The sequence below is a fragment of the Homarus americanus genome, unplaced genomic scaffold (genome assembly GCF_018991925.1).
Source record: "Homarus americanus isolate GMGI-L3 unplaced genomic scaffold, GMGI_Hamer_2.0 scaffold56333, whole genome shotgun sequence".
Classification (NCBI taxonomy): domain Eukaryota; kingdom Metazoa; phylum Arthropoda; class Malacostraca; order Decapoda; family Nephropidae; genus Homarus; species Homarus americanus.
In genome coordinates, this window is record NW_024734940.1 from 10,884,723 (window position 1) to 10,907,110 (window position 22,388).

The 22,388-nt window shown below is 36.1% G+C and overlaps 1 protein-coding gene across 1 annotated transcript; it reads right to left on the reverse strand.

Annotated features, from left to right (window-relative positions):
- Positions 1 to 2,874: 2,874 nt before the first annotated feature.
- LOC121870635 (lysosome membrane protein 2-like) lies at positions 2,875 to 21,715 on the reverse strand (the record flags this gene model as incomplete). The annotated part of the gene is given in 10 exon segments (XM_042372495.1): positions 2,875 to 4,082; positions 4,923 to 4,985; positions 6,264 to 6,389; positions 10,249 to 10,367; positions 11,262 to 11,383; positions 14,839 to 15,107; positions 17,464 to 17,670; positions 20,039 to 20,180; positions 20,367 to 20,524; positions 21,624 to 21,715. Coding segments are annotated over 10 exon segments (1,541 nt in total), but the record flags the coding sequence as incomplete, so codon positions are not given.
- Between the last annotated feature and the right edge of the window lie 673 nt (positions 21,716 to 22,388).

Sequence of the window (22,388 nt, forward strand, 5' to 3'; positions counted from 1 at the left end):
CAAATTTGACCTTACGAAAATGGGGTAAATTTTCAACACAAAAATTGTGATATAGGAAAAAAAATCCATTATAATTTGATGGACTCGGTTGTTTTTATCTCCCAGCATGTATGCTTGATCTCTTGACCCAAACATTTGGATTTAACAATTATGTACACATCTTATTCAAGACTCCAGTGTATTATCCTTACCTTTTTCAAGATGAATGGAAAAAGGCCATCAAGTGCAAGTGAAAGCAATGGTGCTGAAAGAGCCTGTAAAGGAATTACGTTGGATAGAAAACGATGTTTTATGCAGGTTTGATGTGGGAGAAAAACTTAACCCAATTGCAAAATATTAGGGCATGCTATGTCTACAGTGGGTATAATACATGATAAAAGAGACAAAATTAGGTCAAGTGCTCCAGCAGCTACTCTTTTTAACTGTCCATTTGTACTTTCATAGTAGTGTGATGCTTAATATGGAACAACTCCCCGAGTGTGTAGATCAAAGATCAGACCCAACGTAATGTTCCTGTAAACATGATGACCATTCAAGAGAAGGCAAAAAGTTTGTACAATCAGATTCAGATTTGCCCCCGAGGGGGCTAGTTTATTGGGCACCCCCTTACATCCTCTGCAAGGTGAAGCGCAGAAGCGTTTACAGCGCCCAACAGGGAAGTATGAAAAGTTCATACTTGCCTTTATGGCTCGTACATTAAGGGCGTAAAAGCCTGAAGGGTCATAGGTTCTGTCAAGGTTTGTACAATGATTTGCAGAAAAAGGAAGGTGCAACTTCTGAAACAAAATCTTTTCAGGCTAGTAAAGGCTGGTTTGGAAGGTTTACGAAATGCCTTAATTTCCACAACATTAAGAAGATTGGTGAAGCTGCCAGTGCTGATACAGAAGCCGCTCCTAAATATCCCGATTAGCTGAAAAAATTATTGATGAAGGAGGCTACACACAGGAACAAGTGTAATGTACAATGTGGATGAAACTGGACTTTATTGGAAGCACATGCTTGCTAGGTCATATATTTCTAAGGAAGAAAAGTCAGCATCAGGTTTTAAAGCTTCAAAACTTCATCTAATGCTTCTTGTGGGAGGAATTGCTACTGGTGATAAGAAATTAAAGACCCTACTCGTGAATCACTTTGAAAATCCAAGTGTTTTCAAAGGTTATGCCAAGCCTAATCTACCTGTGATTTGGCATTCAAATAAAAGGGCTTGGATAACTGTCAATAATTATTTTTGTCCTGCTGTTGGAAGGTGTAGTGACAGACATAATATATCCAACAAAGCATAGCTCCCCTTAGACAATGCACCAAGCTACCCATTGAACTTGAATGATCTTTCTGGTTATGTGAAAGTGGAGTGTATCCCCAAGAACACAACTGCCTTGCTCCAGCCATTGGATCAAGGTGTGATGGCAAATTTCAAGTGTATTATCTAAGAAGAACTTTTAAACAATTCATAAAAGCAATTGATGGGGAGGATAAACTTACAGTTAGGGACTTCTCGAAGAAGTTCAACATCATGGACGCCATAGAGAACATAGCCGAGTCGAGAGTTGAAGTAAAATTATCAGCTATGAATGGCATTTGAAAAAACATAGGGCCGGAGTGTATCCACGACTGTCAAGGTTTTCCACAAACAGAAAGTATACATCAACTTCAGCAAGACATTGTGACATTTGCAAATGATTTAGGCTTTGCAGAAGTTGCAGAATATGATGTGGTTGAATTGCTACAGTCCCATAGACATCTGTCTAATGATGATCTGATGCTGTTGGAACAAGAGCTAGCTGCAGAAGAGGAGGATATAGAAGTTCCAAACACCCCACTTCAGTTGACTACAAAACAAATGTCTAAAGGGTATGCACTTATAGAGGAAGGTTTGCATCTTTTCTGCTAATGATCCCAATCATGAACATAACCTCAAAGTTGCAAGAGAAAATCATAATGGCCTCAGTTGCTACATTGAGCTGTACAAAGAGAAGATATGCCGTAAACATCAAACCACATTGGATAAGGTTTTTACCCCCAGAGCAAAGCCTGAAGTAGATGATGATGATGATTTCCAGGGAGAAGCAGAAAGCAGCAGTCACCCAGTTCACTCACAACGGGGGAGGGAGGGAGCGTAGACGTTAGTAGTCTACGCGGTCATAGATCAGTGCCTCCACACAAACGTTTACTTCCCACACATACACAACCATGCTCTTCTTTTTTCTTATTTTATAATTCTATTTTATATTTTCTTTATTTCTAAGCCACAATAGAGTATTGTAATGATTTTATTTATCCTTTTCTCAAACGAGCAAGGACGAGTGATAAACACCCTGAGGAAGTGAGAGGATGGTGGGTGGGTTGGAGAGTAAGAGCAATTCAGGGATCAGACACATATAAATGGGGTCGTGTACTATGGATACACATCCTCTGAAACCCTACTGTATTTATATCATATTACGTATATCCTAAAATAATCAAGATGTTTAAAAATGATTATTTTAATTCATAAAAGTGCTTGTATCACTTCTTTTTGCCAACAAATTTTCTTAGGAATGCATCTCCATTAAATAATGGAAGTCAATGGGTTTCATGATACAGTCAACTTTTCAAGGACACGTCCCTTCCGTAACCTGGAGGATTACTGTAACTACAAGCATGTCAAGTTATCACGCAGAGTGGTAGACCTATGGAATGGTCTACCAGTCCAAGCTGTGGAATCAAGAACAGTACTGGGCTTCAAATAGCCCTTGACAAAATTATCAAGAACAATGGAGAGTTCCTACACAGGCCACTGGCCTCCTCCTCTTGGCATGGCCACCTCTAGTGGGTGGCTATTAGGTAATTAAGTAAATGACAAAAAGGAATTTTTTAATTACAGTAAGAATCAAATAAAACTTATCAATTTAATAACTGTATAAAAAATATCTACATTTTATGAAAATCCAAAATATACTTTACTCACAGCTTTAACTGTGATGTTTACACCCAAAATATACAGAAAAATAGACATAATGTCATTGATTGTGTAGAGCAAATGAACTCCCTTGCTTCATATCTTCTAGATGTACATAGTACACAGTATGGTAGAACACTATTAAAAAGGACTTTCTATAAAAATACATTTAGATGATCAACCGATCGTCAGATATTGGGAAAATAACCGAGCAGAGGTGTGTTTCATTCTTTTACCACTTAAAAGTTTTGACAGTCTAAAACTAAACAATGGTTAATGGATTTATACGGCAAAATGGTCAGATAATTAAAACCCTAAATATTAACATTTCAAATTGAGACTTTACATCGTAACTAACTCACATTGTAAACAACATCTGAATATACATATAATTCATCAGTCACTATGAAAAGTTTATATATCAGTAGGACAGTCACACACACACACACGAACAAACATGGCAGATCAAAATTATAAAAAATAAATCCAAGATTTAAAAATCTTTAAAATAGTAACAGATCTTGGAGATTGCTTCTCACATTAAAAAATTATTTTTTCTGACATGAAACTTTCCAGTACCAGCTGAAATGACATCAGGATGTAGCATTTGCATCCTCCGTTGATATGTAGGATAAGGCTGGGCATGTAAATGAACACCATGATTTTGTGATTGATATGTTGTAATATAATGATGACTATCTTGTGGATACCTGGGATATGGTGACCTCCAAGTAGCCCACTGAGGAACCCCAGAGCTACTGACGGAACTTGCGACGCCAGGCTGTGGTCTGTGGTGTGCATGCAAGTAAAGATGATCTGGATAATAACCAGCTGAATAACCTGCTGGGTAATGGCTGTTACTATATATCTGTCTGTTCATGTATGGGACTGTCCAGTGATATCAGGCAAAGTCATTGTCAGGGTTTTCTGACACCATAGTATTAGTGTGGCCAGTTAACTCAGGTTTATGGGTTGGAGTTGGTGGGGTGTTGTTCATTTTGCCTTCAATAGTTTCAATAGAATAATTGGGATTCAAGAATGGAATAGGCAAGTTGAAGTATTCTGCCAACAAGGAGACACCTACAGCTACCACCAGTATTGCTCCAATAATGAAAAATGCCATGAGCAAACTGGATTTTACTACCTGGAGAAGAGAGAAACATTAATTCAGCACGCTATATAATGTCATGGAAAAACGTATCTCATCTTACAATACATTAGGATCTTCACCAATTCTTAATTTATTTCATATGGAAATATAATATAGTTTAATAAAGCAATTTTGTGACTAGTTCATTATGTATTTGAGGTGCTCAATGTAAGAAGTAGACATGCAACAAAAGGTAATTAAGAATGTCAAAAAATACTGTATTTAAAAAAAAAGATCAGAGACTGATGATATGGGATGTACATATCTGACTTACTGTACTGACAATGAAAATTAAGAGACTGATAGAGAGTATATGATTCAAAGGTAAGAGGAAGGGGGAAGAACAGGGAGGCAAAAGGATGGGAGGAAGAAAATAATAGGAGTGGGTAGAATGGGCAGCCAGGAATTTAAGTGTATTTGATAATGGAAGATCATTAGGATCTAAAGACCTGTGTAGAATGTCACATCAGATGGGATGAACAGATGACAATGGGAGGGGAATGATTCTTTGTGTTTGATCTTGATTCTGGCCACACTGAAACTTAATGAGGAAAGGCATGCAAGGTACAGTTGGGCAGATGGTGACCTAAAGCAAATTTATAGTAGTATTACTTAATGGACAGGGACACTGCTATCAATATTAGATTTTTGGAGATCTGGTGATGAAGATGAAAGGTAGAAGAATACAGTGAAGGAGTACATGGTAAAGTAAGGTTTGAGAATGGACGACTATACAGTTTTGTGCTAGGGAATGCACAGATGAATTATACAAGTCATCCATGAGAATATAGCAGAGGGTAAAGGTACTTCTGTAATACCACCAACAGTACTTACAGCTGGAACATTTTCAGCAAACTGAAGTAGCTCGACAATATTTGCTGGTAGCTCAGACACACCCTATAAAAAAAAGAGAAAAAAAAGAAGAGTATTAAACCATTTATGCATACAAATTCATGAAAACCAAGAATAAACAATGTAAATGATGGGAGAAGTGGGAAAAAAAAAGAGCACAAGCCATAAATAAACATTTAAATCAGGCCAAAAAAGTACCAGGTAATAATCAGGAGTTATGACATTTCCTTCTATGAGAGTGAAGCTTTTAAGAATAACCATGGTATTACTACTTATAAAGATATCATTAATAAACCTAGCTTAAAGTGGCAATACATGTATCTACTGTACTAAGATTCACCTTTAATTATGGTGACCATCAGTGTATACACCCTGTTTACATGTTCCAGGAAAATGTAGTATATCAAGCACAAATACCTTCATCTGGTTATCCTGTATTAAAATAACTTGTGCATAATAAGATATCCTTATTTTCTTTAAGCTACTTTCTTTTTAACATGTAAGACAGGCATAACATACTCAGTAAGGTAAGCACATTAAATTTCATCATAAATAAACTTCAATCTTAGATGCATTATCTTTGGTGAACATGACAAGAATTTTTTTTAATACAAATACAGTATATCCGTCACACATGACAAAATTATATACAGGTATGTGACCCATTACCCAGGAAGCTTGGGACCTCAAGAAGTTTGGTATCAGGGTTTATCCAGATTTTGGAGAGCAGGGCCTAGAATGTACCGAGTACATAAAATAAAAAGTCATTAACTTGGCTAAGTTACTATCACCACAGAATTTAATTAACTTCTCTTTTTTTCTTCTTAAGTTCATGTATAGTGGATGTACCGACTTTCTTCTTCCGAAAGGCAATATTTCTTGCTAAGTATCAAGCTACTTGATTACCAAAGATAAAATGTTTTCCTTTGAAACTCCCACCACACATGGACTACTGTTAAAACATTCACATTATTTCCATGAGGTTAAAGTTTATGAATTCGCCTGTGTTAAGGTGTTTTGAAATAGGGGAATGAGCTGTTGACATTGCTAGAACCCTAAATACAATACTTAATATGATCTCAGAAATTTTTACATTACAGTATTTATTTTCTGTTTCACAAAAAAATATCAATACAGTATTTCTGAATTTTAACACCATTTCTGACATTTAAAAACAAAATTTCTTTGAAGCAAATTTCAGGTTTAACATCATTTCTAATTTCGTAATTCTGTAGTTTGAGTTTCTCTTAGAGAAAAAAATAAGTGTACGAATAAATCCTTAACTAGTGATGCACACTTTAATGAAATATATGATTTACTTACATCTTCAAACCATAATACAGGGAAGATAATTTCCCTAAGCCTGGCTGCTGGCTTGACCTCGGGAACATGTGGAATAGCAATGTTTATTTGTAAACGAGCCTGTGCTCTGAGAGGAGATCCTGTGCGCTGTAAGAGGAAACATTAATAATTTTCATATTTAAATTAGCATACTGTAACATTGTGTTATTTCATCTAATGTAAATCTGAATGGCTGAGTTTAACAAGTCAACATATTAAAAATAAAAACAAATCTTTTATAAAAAACAAAGACAAAAATGAGAATTACTGGAATGCACAGTACACAACATGCTTACACTTAGCTTCTGAAAATTTAAAAAACTAATCTTCCTCACATTCTTATTTCTTTACCCTACTTGAACCTTTGATGTCTAAAGACAATTTCTCTCATTCGGTCAGGTTTTGACACTGATAACACCCTCAGTGTCAAGACCTGACTGAATTACTCAGAATAGGCAGTGTACTCCAAGCTTTGTCAATAAATTTGTTAAACTAATCTAAAAAACCCTCTCATTTCCCTTATTGAAATATTATACAAATATTTTAAATTTCTTGTCTTTCACTTGTCATTAATCCTGCTTATAGTCTTAAATAAATTATATTCATATATCCATTTACATAACTGTCTTGTTCCTTCTGGAAACTTCCCTTCCTTGGGGGGGGTTCTCGTGTAGAATCTTCCTCAAGCATTTAAGCTACAGAGTAATGACTCTCTGATCAGCACCCAAAACAGGAGCTAAATAATTTTATACGTTGGTTTGGATATTACTTAAGGTATTCTGTCCATTTATATCTCTTTGTTCTTTCCACAACTTAAAACCCACGTGCCAAATACCGTATTTTATGATACCTGTTCATTCCTCAATCCACTAAACTTTCAACTCCCAAGAAATCCATCTTGATTACCTTCACTTGTATTACTGGTCAACATTTCACATGCAAACAGCATTTTCAACTATCCTTTCCATACCTAAACATGGAATGGTACCAACATGTGCAAATAACAAGCCTAAAGTTTGTGAAGAAATTATATAATTTCATAATTTAGTTATATACAAAAATTGGCAAAAAAAAAAATACTAAAATGCAAGCAAGAAAAAAAACTAACTACTGGACATGTGCAGGTCTGCATTTTTATTTTTAATAATTCCATATTCAAGAATTGTTTCAGATTAACCAAGATTTGATTGAGCACTTCTCCATGCAGATGCTACAATTAATAATCAATTAGTACAGGTAACTCTCGTCTTACACGCATTTGATTTAAGCGTTTTTTGAAATAACGCGATTGTTCAATTAATACCAAAAGCTAATTTACGTGCACCTACTTTTGGAACAATGTGCTTAAGACAGTTTAAATTTGCCCCGCGTATTTGCCTGGTCGTCTGGCAGAGGGGTCGCATGTGATGCCTGGTAAGGTACTTGTAAGTTATTACTATAAAGTCGCAGTCATATCAACATCAACAATTTTAATATTATTTAATAATAATAATTATTATAATAATGTAATAACAAAGATTATTACTACTAATGAAGAAGATAATGATGATAATGAAGTATTCTGTACAACAACTGTGACAACGTCCAGCAAGCTTCCCGTGTATCGCTTTCTCAGTTCACACCAGCACTACTTTTCCTCTGTGCTCTCATTTGCATTGTGTGTTTATCATGTACCTTTTTAGTGTTAAACGCTGTTTTCCCCATTGAGCATGTCTAGAAAACGTCCATCTCCTCCTCTGGGGCGCCTAAAGCTAAAAAATCACGAAAAACAATCGCAATAGACGTACAATTAAATGTGACCACCCGCCTTCAGAGAGGAGAGCATGTGTTGGAGCTTGGCCGCGTGCTTGGTTTAAGTGAGAGCACTGTTTGTCTCCTGTGAGGTATATGATGGTTTCCATAACCTGTACCATTTACATGTATTCTTATGGGAAAATTATGTTTAATTTACGCATTTTTTAATTAAGCGGTGGTTTTCAAGAACGTAACTCCTGAGTAAAATGAGAGGTGGTGTACTTGGCAGAACAACCTAGAATAATAAAGACAAATGATTCACCTAAAAGATACACTGAAGAAATAATTATATAATTACTGTATGTAAATTTTTTAAATTATGGTAAACACGAAATGATTAAACAGCAAGGGCGGATCCAGGTGGTCTGGACCCCCCTCCCTTTTCATCAGAAAATTCCAATACTTTTTCTTCAATGCAGTATTGTACTCATGCATTTTTGTACAGTAAAAATTAATTACTATTGGCCCCAGTCAGGATATCTTCAAAATCTCCAAATATCAAAAAGCCCATAATTTTGGTCAGAATAAAAAACAAATCTGGGGGGCTTACAGCCCACCCCCCCCCCAGCTGGGTGGGCTCACTCTGCATACTATGCTCCCCCAACCACAACTTCTTGGAGCGCCTCCCCCCCCCCCTTAATATTCCTGGATCTGCCCTTGAACAGTACTAATGCATGTGAAAACTTTTAAAGAATATGATCTGGAAGAAGAAAAAAGAGAAGGGCAAGGGCATCACAAAACTGCAGGTATACCCCTTGAATAATTTTATTGATAAGCAGCCACAGTGTTAAAAATAGGTTAACTCTGATATTCTAGGCCAATGTCTGAAATCTGCAGTATTTTGACGCAGGTTGGGTTGGTAACAGAAATGTTTTTTCTATTTTAATAAACATTGGGTAGAGCGATCCAGACCCAAATTGCACCCTTCGAGATGCATCTGCCAGCCCATGAGGCTAGTGGTTGAAACTTAGATGGTTGATAAGGCCAGTCCACTGTTCCGGCATATCTGCTTATGGGAGGGGTGCTCTCAGTGTGAGATACGGCTAAGTGGGAAGGGTTGCCCCAGCACAGGTATGTTGAGCGACGCAGTTTGCATCAAAATACCATAAGCGGGTTGAGGATAATCATAACTCAACCTCATCTGAGCAGTTGATTAGACACAGCCATGGTATAAATTGATAAAGCCATGTTAAGTGTTTCATGGGATGTCTTAGTTAAGAGCTGAAATTCAACAGATGGATGGCTCAGGTAGTAACAATAACCATCAGCCTAAGTCTGGTTTGAGGGGGGGGGGGGATCCCCCCAAAAATATACAGTAATACCCCGATTTACGTGGTTCTCGTTTACGAGATTCTACATTTACGCGGTACCTCGCCAGAACCGCAATTTCATTTTACGCGGTGCATCTACTCATATATGCGGGAAGCGGCGCGGGCAGGATGTGCACAAGGTCGCCAAGTCATCAAAACATTACCGAGTTCTTCACCCACCACAGCCGGCCCAAGTCAGTGATAGTGAGGATATGGACTTATATGGACTTTGAGGGGGTTTGACAAAGAGGCCCTGCAAGCCTATGTGGTGGATAGTGATACAATTGATACAAGTGATACAGGTGAGGGCCAATAATCTGCCCTCTGCCTCGGAACCAACCCCCCATCCCCGTGTGTCCAGCCATCTTTTCTACTAATGTAAGTGTTAAAAAACCTAATATTATTGATATTTCTCTTAATTATTAATTGTGTGTGCATACCATCATAAAATTAAGATGTTATTTTTCCTACAACGTAGATATTGTGTCTGAAAAAGTGGAGTTTGGGGGTCGGGCCAGTCTCTATTGGAATTAATCCCGTGGGTTCAATTGACCGTGTAAATCGGGGTACTACTGTATAATTTTTTTAATTTCCCTTCAATATTTATCTCCCCCTCCCTCCCCACTTACGTATAAACAATGTGGCAACCCATATTGTAATCTTATGTCTTTTTTTTTTCTGATGCAAGATAATGGTTTCAATTTCTCTGACAGCAAACCATCTGACACAATTCTTCAGCATATAATCTAAGAATTGATGATGGCTCTTTAAAAGAAAGACTACTTACACCTCATATTTAAAAATAAAACTCACATGCAAAAATTCTAGTGCAAACCTAAGCATAAAAAAAGTATACATCTTACTGGGGACACATCAATGTACATCGCATGTTTTTCTGCATCTGGCTGGAGACCATCAACTGCATTCAAGAATTTTGGGTCAGCTTGGTAGAAATGTGGCCAGGATATTATTGAAGGGGAACCTGAAATTAAAGGCATTGGGTTATATTCATGCTGAAAAAATACTTGCATATCCTGAAGGGACACAGTCTCTCATGGAAACACTCTGAGCTGGTAGTTACAATTTGAACTTCGAGAATGGATATGGTGAGTATTACACAAAAAAAGCTACAAGAGTGGGATCAGTTTTTCCAGAATTTCATTAACTTCAATAACACATGAATACCACTACAGATAATAAAAATTTAGTCACTACTGTATGCTTACATGCAGCAGCCTATAGGCAGCAAGTACCTGAACCAGTGGCTTACTTGGATCAAGCAAAATCACTACTAACTTGGATTGTTTTTACAAGATAACAAACAGCAAAAAAGTTTCCCAAAATATATGCTAACCTACCTTGAAGAATTACGATGTTGATGCTGCCAAAATGACTTCAATTTAATGGTAAAAAAGTAGCTGCTGTAAATTATTTAACTATGTTTTTTAATATAAAAATCATGCATAGCATTATAATTATTTATGGACAACAAATCACCTTGTGAGAGGTACAACATGCAGAATGAGTTTAACCATATGAAAATGAGATAAAACAGGCATATCGTATTAAGACGCCTTGTTGTTTATAAGTAAGAATGACTACTGTGCATATATTTTTTTAAAGAAATTCTGTTTAGCAGCTGTGCACAACTAAATTTAGTGTTTTCAAATCACACAACTCTCCAAATATTACTGGAAGCAACATTATTAGCTCTTTTCAGCCCTAAACAGACCCAAGCCTCATGGGATGTCTTTTCTTGGTACAAAGATCCATAAAAGCCTACCGGTACCTTCTTTTCATTGTCATTTCCATATACAGTACTGTACTGTAGCCTGTATCTACCTCCTGATAAAAAGTAGGTATCTTTTATTCTTACCAAATTTGCATATGCTTATGTTGAAGACACCTCCTCCTATGCAGGGTGGTCCTCCAACACAATAACAGTCATTATCTGGTTTAACTGTTGTATTAGCAAATACATCAATTGGTGGAGAAAACCTGGAAGAGTGGTAAATACATAAGAGGAAAAGTGAACACTTTACCTGGTGTTATTGCTTTCATGGTGACTGTCCTAACACCATTAATTACAATACCTTTCAAGCTGATTAAGGATCCACTGCTAAAGGCTTAGGCTTCATACTGATGATTAAATGTGACTGTAATCACAAATGTTAAAAAGAAGTGAGGAGAGTTTAAGGCTTATTTTCACCAAGAGCTGAGAAGACAAATATAACAAGGTAAAATAACTAAATTCTCTATGTATGGTGTGTGAATAATATATGCAATCAAGCGAGGGGGGGAGTTTTGGGATTTAACAAAGAAAAGAAAATAAATTTGGATATGGGAAGAAAGGCAATTCTACTGAGGAACAAGAGAACCTGGTAGCTGGGAAATGCCTCGAGTACATAAAAATGGATAATTATACACAAACTTAAAACAGAAAAAGAGGTTCCTCCCTGGTGGATTATTATTATTATTTTTAGGAAGAAACTACTTCATACTGTATGCAGCACTGCACGTACAGGAGAATATATCAGGTAGAAAGAAAATGAAGGAAAGAAAGTGATTGATCATGATGAAATAAATCAGAAAATTGTTAAGTTGTGGATGTAAAAGGGATACATAATACAGGTTGACCATCAAAAATCCGGCAATTGATAAACCGGAACCTTCAGTTTTCCGGCATGGATTTCAGAGCGCATTTTCAAATATTTCTTTGTTTATTTAATGAAGATATATGTTTTAGCTCATAAAATTCATACAAATTACCCGGCCAGAATATAATTTACATTGCTGGAATTCTTACAATTTGATGATCATTTTGAATATAAACATCATAGATTTTGCATTAGACATACAAATTTTAGATATAATGTTTACTCTGAATAAATATGTTATCTTTTGTGCAAAATATATGAAATTTATATTCAAAATATTCCTGGTCTTACAAGGAATCCACCAATGTCAATTATATTATCCTAACTTCAGTCTGAGGTATTATTTATTACTAAAAAGGTAAATAGTCTGGTTTTCCCACACATTTATCTGGTAGGGAGGGACCGTCTGACCATCTGGCACGGTGTGAAGAATATTTTTTTTTTTATTAACTGAAGATATTTGTTTTAGCTCATAAAATTCATACAAATTACCCGGCCAGAATATAATTTACATTGCTGGAATTCTTACAATTTGATGATCATTTTGAATATAAACATCATAGATTTTGCATTAGACATACAAATTTTAGATATAATGTTTACTCTGAGTAAATATGTTATCTTTTGTGCAAAATATATGAAATTTATATTCAAAATATTCCTGGTCTTACAAGGAATCCAGCAATGTCAATTATATTATCCTAACTTAAGTGTTTAATTTTCTTTGTTTAAAGGACTGTACAGGTAGTCATTTTCTGTTAAACTTATACAGCAAATATAACCATCAGTTTTCCGGCATTTTAAAAAATCCGGCACTCCTCAGGTCCCGAGGTTGCCGGATTTTTGATAGTCTACCTGTACAAGGAAATGATATAGGGTACACATTGAAGGTAGGAACACTTGTGGAGAAAATGTGATGATATGATATTTTTCCTCAGAGAAAATGGAGAAAACAACAGACTGTATGGAAAGAGTCATGTGTATGGTGAAAAGATGAGATAAAACGAAGTACCGAAGCTGAATTTACAGAGTAGAGTAAATTAAGAGGAATTTGTGGGGATGGGGATGTAAAATTAAAGGAAATGTTAAAACAAAGTACAGTAGAACCTCGATAAATCGAACTAATTGGGGCAGACCTCAGTCCGAAAAATGTGAATATATGGGGAATGGGGTGGAGATAACACTGATTATCTGAACTGTTGAAAGAAAATCAGTTGATGTTACGTTATTGCTGCACTTCAACAATTAAGGTCTTTAAGTGTATAACAAGGCTATTAAAAAAATATTACATCAACAATAAAAAATATTTAACTGAACTCTCTGGGACGAAAATCAGACGTATAAGTCTGGTTGTCAATAACTGCTGTCACCAAAATGTTTGGTAAAGTGTTATATGTAAGAAACCACGGAATTTGTCTTATGAATAAAGAGAAAACTGTATGACGTACAGTATTATTAAGAAAAAAATATGAACAAATAAGTGTGGGAGTATATTGTTTGTGGAAGAGGAGTGTTTATATGGGAGCAGCAGGCAGAGGGGAGGGGGAATAACATGGATGAGTACCCCCCCTCCTCCTCTCTCCCCAAGTTGGTGCCAGGTTGATAAAATATTACTGTATATTAAAAGAATCCCACGCTAAACCGAGTCATTTGTTTACAAAGGGGGAACAGCTGATTGGCTCACCACGTCTGTCTTCAACACTTAGTAAATAAGTACAGTATATACAGCCGTGTATTTATCACCATTTAAGAAATACTATTGTGCATTTTTATCATCACTTAATAAGAAATATTGTAGTGTACAGTATTATGTATCTGCATATACTCTGATTTGTTCATTAATCATTTGTCTAAGTGCACAAGTAGCCAAATTGAGTCATCATATAACACTCAATGGTAGTAAACAAAATTTTAAGGAAGGCATTTTCATATCAAATACTATAGTGTGTTATAGTGACCCCCCTTGTAAGCTGGTCGTTTGCTGAAAGGTGTCACACGAGCGCATCTTGAGTAAATAACCTTCTGATACAGCTTATCCTTTTATTTTCAAGTCATATTACGAATTACATACAGTATTGTATTTTTTTCCATTACTGAAGATGTTATTATAATCCTGACGAATGCGGCAACACCTGATCAACCCCAACCTACTTACATACTCAAGTGGCTTAGTTCTCAGTAGGCCTATAGCAAATCTGATTAGACCACTGTATGTACAGTATTCAGTAAGTGTTGTTCATTTTATAAGATATATTTATTAATCTTCCCCATTTCTTAAAACATGGATTTTTTTTTAAAAGTATTTCTGGTGAACAGAGCATCTCAGTCTTAAAAAAGCAAATTCCGATACTAAAATCAGATTTATTGAGGTTTTACTGTAATGAGGTTGACAAAACCTAAGGGGGTCAAGACATAACAGCCCAAGATGTGGAAATAGAGAAAGAAGGGGGGGGGGGCACCAATCAAGAGCTATGGAAAAAAAAAAGTAAATAGCATGAAAAATATAATGACTGATGAATTCTCAGGTAAATCAGAGTAGGTACCGTAAACATTCAAGAAAATAGTGTAACTCATTAAATAAGTGAGTCGGTGATGATACAAGAGTAATGTAGGAAGCATTAACAGAAAAGGTTGAGAGATGAGCTAGTATTTTATGCAAAAGATTCAGCACAAGATAAAAAGAAACTAAGTGAACCCCCCCCCAACACTTTACACCTATGGAAATACAGCATTTCCTAAACAGTATATCAACACTTTTCTTTCAAAATTGCAGTATACAATCACTCAATACTTTACCTCATGCCAAGTATACCATCTTCTTCAATATCATGCCAGAAGGTAAGAGGTATTGAACGGCACAAATTTTCATTGAACATGTAGAGAACAGTATCTTCTGTCACCCCAGGTGGGAAAGAGGACCCATCAGTCCCTTTAATTTGATTGCATTCATCTGTTTTCCAAAAGGACAGTTCTTGCTCACGGTTGAAGGTGTCAATAGTGGTATATTTTGTCATGTCGTGTACTCCGGTGAAAACATTGAATAAGCCATCATTGGAGCCATTTTTCTGTAAAATGTAATCTACTAAGAAGAAATGCCCAATACAACCTGGTTATTATTAATTAACAAAAGGCATGCACAATCTTCAACAATCAGCACACCATTCTACAGGCCCACAGTCATTCCCTGGGCTCATCAACTGGTTCCTGTAAAAATCCTGGTCATCTAATGGGAGAAAAATCTCAACTTGTGCCCCCTCCCACCTGTAAAGTCTACCCTTAACTCTAGCATAATTGATACAGTATATGTATGTGATGTTAAATTACCAGCAAAACCATAATAAAAGGCAACTGTATGTAATTGTCTACATCTATTATGTCTACACTCTATAGTAAGGTCCTGTGAGCAGTGTTGTCCACATTTCACATGCATATTCCTGATGTTTTCATCATGTACTGTATAGTAATTTCTCATTCAATATCTCTTCACACTGTTATAAACCTTCCTCCTCTTCCCTTATGACCCTCTACATAAAGATTCAGGTAACAAGCATTTACACATACTGGTTCAGCAAAAAGTGAAGCTTGCTAACTGCACAATAAGATATAAAGGTCCAAATTTATTTTAACTTTACAAGCTGTCTTTGTCATTAACACAACACATTAAAGTAATGGGAAAAGTGGGATGAACAGAATTACAGAAATAGGAAAACAATAATTTAAGTTAGTGTCAAATTAATAATGTGAGGTGCAGTAGCTTAGTGGTCGCAGTGCTACCATCCTGTCCTAAGGGTCAGTGAAGTGCAGATAGGGTGGGAGAAGGAATTTCTCGAATGCTGCAAACTGAAACTAATGCATTTAGCTCTACCTTTGGAGATCAATTAGGAAAGGTGGAGACAGAAGACCTTCGATATCCTGGAATCAGGGAGGTACTACCACCTGGGATTATATTGGAGGCATAATGTGTTGTCTAATGGTAGACCCTGCTGCCATATGGCATCACAAAAATTGTGACCAAGTCCCAGGTTACTGATCTGACTTTCTGCTTCATTTACACACAATTGCAGGGTCTCAATCGTTTCTCTTACTATTGAAAACACAACATACATACTTTATATCATTTCTCACTCTTGATTTATTCTTCATTTTTGTATTTATTTATTGTTATTATTATTATTATTATTTTATTTTCATCTTTTATTATAATAATTTGATTTATTTTATTAATTATTATAATTATTATATTTTTGCCCCTCAGGCCCTGATGTGGGTCGGTGACCTGTGCCCGTCTAGGCTAATCCCCTTAAAAAAAAAAGGTAACCTGTGCTCAGCTGGTATGTCTTGATCCCCTGCTTTCAGGCCTTAAGTGATTAAATCCTATTTCTAAACTTCTTTATGGGGCACTGGTTTTAGCAAGAATGAAAATATATTTAACACATTTCAGGCATCCTTATTCACAAAGTAAGCAAAATATGAAAACAAACACCATAAAGGTAGTTGTGATAAAAAGAAATACAGGGTAGTGAAATTAAATTTGATGAATACAGTTTCTCCTCGACTTACGACGGGGTTCCGTCCCGACGACCAGGTCATAAGTCGAAAATAAAACAAAAATTTTAAAATGCGTGTCTCTTTTTCTTCTCTGCACCACGAGAACTCTCACTTTTATGCTTGCTAGCCATTTTAAAGGGAATTACAAACAAAAATTTTGTCAGCACACAGAGCGATCACTAACGTCAGACTTGAAAATACATAATGTGAAAAATATTTTATACGACTATGGCGGTCGTATGTCCGGGTTGTCGTAAGTCAAGGAGTACCTGTATAATGTGAAATCAACTACAGTACATTTCACATTATATTCATCAAATTTAATTTCAACTGAGGAGATAGTCCTTCATTTGGAGTGTAAATTAGTCAAGGATTTTCTAAAATTACTCTCAAAATTAATTTATCTATCGGTCAAAATTATTACGAACACGCTTAAATATTAAAGGGAAAACCAAAAGACGAACTAAAGGACAGCACAGTACAAATTACTGAAATCATTAAGTTTTCAGTGAATCCTTGCTTGTTGATTCAGTACAGTACATTTGCAACAAACACACTTTAAAAATTTTGGGTGTCATATTCTTTCATAAATTATCAAAATACTGTAATTGTAACTGCTTCAAATCAGGATATTGACAGAATCTTATCAAATGATTCAACAGATTAGTATAATTATGCATTAATTAAAAACAATATATCCTTCAGTTTTGAAAACATTTGGAAAATCCTGTCCTTAATTATGTATAACAACTGGATTACTGAAAAGATATTTCAGTACTGTATAACCATGTCAAAAGTTTTGCATTTTGTAAATCTGCCATAAAATTTAGAACTTGTAAGATATTCAGTGTATTTCTAGCCATAGTAACGTACCTCTATGAAGAATCCAAACTGATCGTATGGTAGCCGCTGGTCTGGTGGAATGATGTCTTTGGCTATCTTGAGTAGTGGATCATCATATCCCCACATAAATTCACCAACAGTGTGAGTAACAAAGGGTTTTTCATTCAGCACCTCTAGCATCGAGGAAAGGGCTAATTTAGCCAACCTTTGGGCAAATCTCCATTGAGATACTGCTGACTGAAATATTATTAAAATATTAACATCTACAGTATATTAATATCTTTCTTTAACAAAATCCAACTTATTGTCTATACTGTACTCTACTCCACTTTGTAAGTTTTAATCATTCATTCTGTATTTTCATTTTCATCAAAAGTACAATACACTTCATATAGTATAGTAGTCAGGCAAACTTCCAGTACTTTTGTAGAAAATATTTCATATGAAGCATTGTAGACAATATATCCCCACATACAGTATGGGTGGCCTAAAATGTGGCTGAAATTGCAAAGTACAAACAGTGGTGTGCTATTTAATTTTGTTCCACTTCATGTAAGGATTTCCTGTACCAAACCCTGAATGGGTTTCAACATATCTAGAGGTGGTGCAAGTTCAAATATTCTTCTTCCAAGAATAGTGCATCTTTTAATGATAGCACAGTCTATTGAAAAGGTCATCAACAGGTCTTTATGAAAATGACTTATCACCACCACATTTTCAAAGTTGTGTTGAGAGATGTCTTTTGCACTAACCTTTTTGCACTATCAAATTGCCTCAATGTTGCCCTCTTCAAGAGGTTAAAAATTCTTGTGTTAAGACATGATTTCTAAGTACAGAGGATGACGAACTGTTGACTCTCTTCAACAGTCATTTCAAGGATCTTTGAAATAAGATAGTAACAAACATCCAGATAGCTTTGAAATTGTGTGTACCTCTGATTGAGGACTGTGCCAAACTGATTGACCTAAGCCTTATCTTCCTTGGGGGAGTTTCAAGCAATGAAACGGTGAAATTCACACCAAAAATATATCAGGAACACTGGATGGTTAAGGCCCTATAAGTTCTGAAAATCTTCTGATTTTAACTTCAAGTTCCTTTAATGAGCAGAGAATTGAAAGGAACTGAATTCTGCTTATTTGTCATCCTTTCATATGTCAAATTTTGGAACAAGGCTCCACTCATGGTTAGGGTCCTCCTGACCCATCTGTCTTTTCTCCAGTCTGGTGAGATGCTACAATAAACGTGCATCTGTAAGGACTAGTATGTCTCGTCACAGTTTGATCCTAAAGCGATTCCTGACACAAAACATGTTTTGGTGATGAACTTGAACAAGCCTTCAAATCTGAGGCTTTTAGGTAATTGGAGGGAATGCAATTACTCAGATGGCAGCCCCATGGAATCTTTCATTCACAGAGGGAACAGAGAACATCCGAGACTGCTGCTGATGGACAGGTAGCAGGTAGATTCCTTCCTTTCTAAATATCTAACAAAATTCTTTTCTTCTAGAGCATGTTTTAAAGGGAGTTTGCAGGGTTAAACTTGCACTACCCAAAATCAATTTTGAATGGCTTGAAACTTAGTGTTTATGTTCTGCTGGGCAGAAAGAAAAAGGCCAAATATCATGTCACATTTGCTGTACAGTATTCCTGATTTTGATAGATTTGGACCACCCAGGACATGAAAAATAACACTTTTTTTTTAACGAGGAATAGTCCACCCGGGCACAGGTCATCGACCTACAACGGGGCCTGGGAGGAGCGAAAAAATAAGAATAAAAAGAAATTAAAAGTAGAAGAGAAAAAGAATATATTAATCTACACCACGAAGATGCCGGAAAACCAGTCTTTTGAAGTGAGACAGATTGTAAGAGTATGGAAACACTGAAGAAGGCAGAGCATTCCACAGTTTGGCTGTGTGAGGAAAGAAGAATGCACTCTAACGGGTTATTCTAGTGTGACCGACATCCACAGAGTAACGTTGGGCACTACAGGCAAGATGAGTGTTACTAGCCCACGGCCTTGCCGGAGGTACACCGAACATTGCCAATTGAAGTACCTGTAAAAGCGAAAAAGAGTGAAGCAACATTGCGGCAAAGAGAAAGGGAAGAAAGGTTGTCAACTAAAGGAGGAGAGTTAAAAGACAAAATACCTTTGATTCCACCCTATCTAATAGTTGGACAGAAGAGCCACCCCAGATATAAGAGCAGTAGTCCAAGTTAGGACAAATGAATCCCTCATAAACTTGAAGCAACTTGAATTTTCTTTTCCTGCACCACCTTGTCAAGATTTTAATATATTAACTTTTATTCAACGATGAAAATGACCCTACTTGTTACATACATACATATTTCATGTAGATCCGCAATGGAAATGTGTTAAAGATAAATCTCAATAAAACCACACAGGAAAAGGGAAACAATGGAGCACCTTAGCTTTCGTCATAATTCAAGACATCTTTAGAGGCCTCTGAAGATGTCTTGGAATAATAACGAAAGCTAAGGTGCTCCATTATTTCCCTTTTCCTGTGTGGTTTTATCGAGATATACATACATACAGTACTATTACTATAATACTATACAGTATTGCATAAAGCTTCTTCAACTTACCACCATGGGAATGTTCAAGGTGGTGATGATATCATCTTCAGATCCAACTGAAATTTCTCTTTCAAAATAATAATGCTTCTGTGTCTCATATGACACTGTGCCATTGTCGTGGAATGCAACATTCACTTTTTCCCAATGTTCTCTGAAATATAAAGAATAGTCAGACTACTCTACAGGTATATCAAAATTTATTTGAGTCAATAAGTCAAATTTATTAATAGGACACGGTAAAATTAGGTTTACCAATCTTTTTTCACACTTCGTAGGTTAAAATTAAGCATACACACAAAAAAGTAACAACTTTAAATATGATCAACAATCCACTAACCTGTAGCAATAGGGCCCCACTTCCTGCAAAACTGGCTTTTCCCCAGACAGAAACTCCTCTTTGTTGGTGACATTGAAGAAGTAAATACGGAGGTGAGGCACAACTGGAGGATGTTTCCATGTTTGGTATACATCTGTCCCATTGCGGATGACAAGTTCCTACAAGGAAAAGTGAATTAGTATTGCTCTATTTACCGTAATAAAATACTTAAATAATCAGTATCATAAACAAGTCTACTTCATTCAGTGACTCCCTTACTGTAAACCCTATACAGTATTGTACTGTACTATTGCATTTGATTCTGTGTGTGTGTGTGTGTGATACATGCATCACCTGGTAATGCATTTAGTACCATGAAGACATCTTAACCAGAATCTCTTATGCCAAGTTACCATGGTTACTGCCTTGCTGTTACTCCCACACCCTTCAGATAATTGGACATCACATATTTTCATGGCTTTAAGTTTAATGGGATACATTTTTACCAGTTTCTTAGCGAGTCAAGTACAGGTATAAAGAGTGATTATACAGTATTAGTATTCCAGGTTCTTCTTTCATTTAACGGTGTAGAGCAAATGATAATGTGGTAGGGAAGGGGGAGTGTGGTCCCAGGGAGGGGTGGGGCAGGAGGGTATTGGAGGTGGTTCTAGGGAGGGGTGGTGTAGGAGGCTACTGTAGGTGGTTCAAGTCTTCAAAATACTGTAACAGGACCCTCAACCAGCAGTGCACCATCATATTACTGTATAAGATCCCACTTGAACAACAAGCAGCATATGACAACCATTACTTCGTACCTTTGGTTTGATTTGACCTATATTAACTTCAAAAGTAATACGTACAGGTATAAACAATAATACTGTTTTGTATTTCATGAATACAAATAAAGAAAATTAAGGTATTAGGCTACAACACTTACTCAATCAGACAATAATAGTTTATGAACACTGCTTCTCGCAAAGTTTTGCAACATGTAGAAAGTTGCTCGGATATAAACAAACTTATTTAATTTACAGCACTTTTGGGGAGCCTTCAACTTTTTTTTTTTTACTAAACTAACATTCAACTGAGTTTGTGTGAGTGTATGTAGGCAAACTTGAACTCATCTACTGGTAAGCCTAGGGTAATAGATAGATGACCCTAGGGAAGAAAGCTTAACCTAACCCATGACCCAGGAAACCAGAAAATCCTCAAAACCGGTTCGAACTTGGTCCCGGATTTGAAGAAATATACAGTACTTGTACTGGGCAATTCACATACCTTATATACAAATGAATTCACAAACGGCTCAAATAACCCTACAACAATGCCACCGAGGATTAGCAGAAGCAGCCCTAATGCCCCAAGACATCCTGAAAACAAAATAAATAAACAAATAAAATAAATACATAAAACATTAAGAAAATATGAGGAAAATTAGAACATTCCAGTTCAATGCTTTGAAAGAATAACAAAATATTTTCTTTCTGAATGTCAATAAACCATAATAATAACAACTACTGAATATAAAACTCTCCAAAAGGCAATTACTGTACACCTGTACAGTATATCGCAGTTCACAAAGTGTAGGTTGAGTAAAGAAAAGATGTACAGTACCCAGTAATTGTTTTATAAAATAAATACTGTACAGCACCTTGAACAAAAATACTATTACATTTTTTGTTCTCTCAATTATTTTTTCCCTTGACTCCTTCAGTAATGAGGAGAAAATACTACTAAGTGGTCAGAACAACCCTTAATTTATGATCTACAAAAAGTGCCCATAGCAAAGCCTACAACAGCCAAAGGAGCAATGTACCTTCATCCAAGAAAGACATAATACGGTACTGTACGGTTTACAGTACTGTACAGTAGCTATTCAGTATAGCTTTAAAGGTAGATTTATCTCTGTGGACAATGTTTATGAGATAAACATCCTTCTCATCCAGATTCTAATTATCTCAATGACACTAGGTGTGGGGCCTGCTAAACTGGTAATTAATTTATCCAAAATTTACCATGTTAAGTCCTCGTGTCACTAAAAAT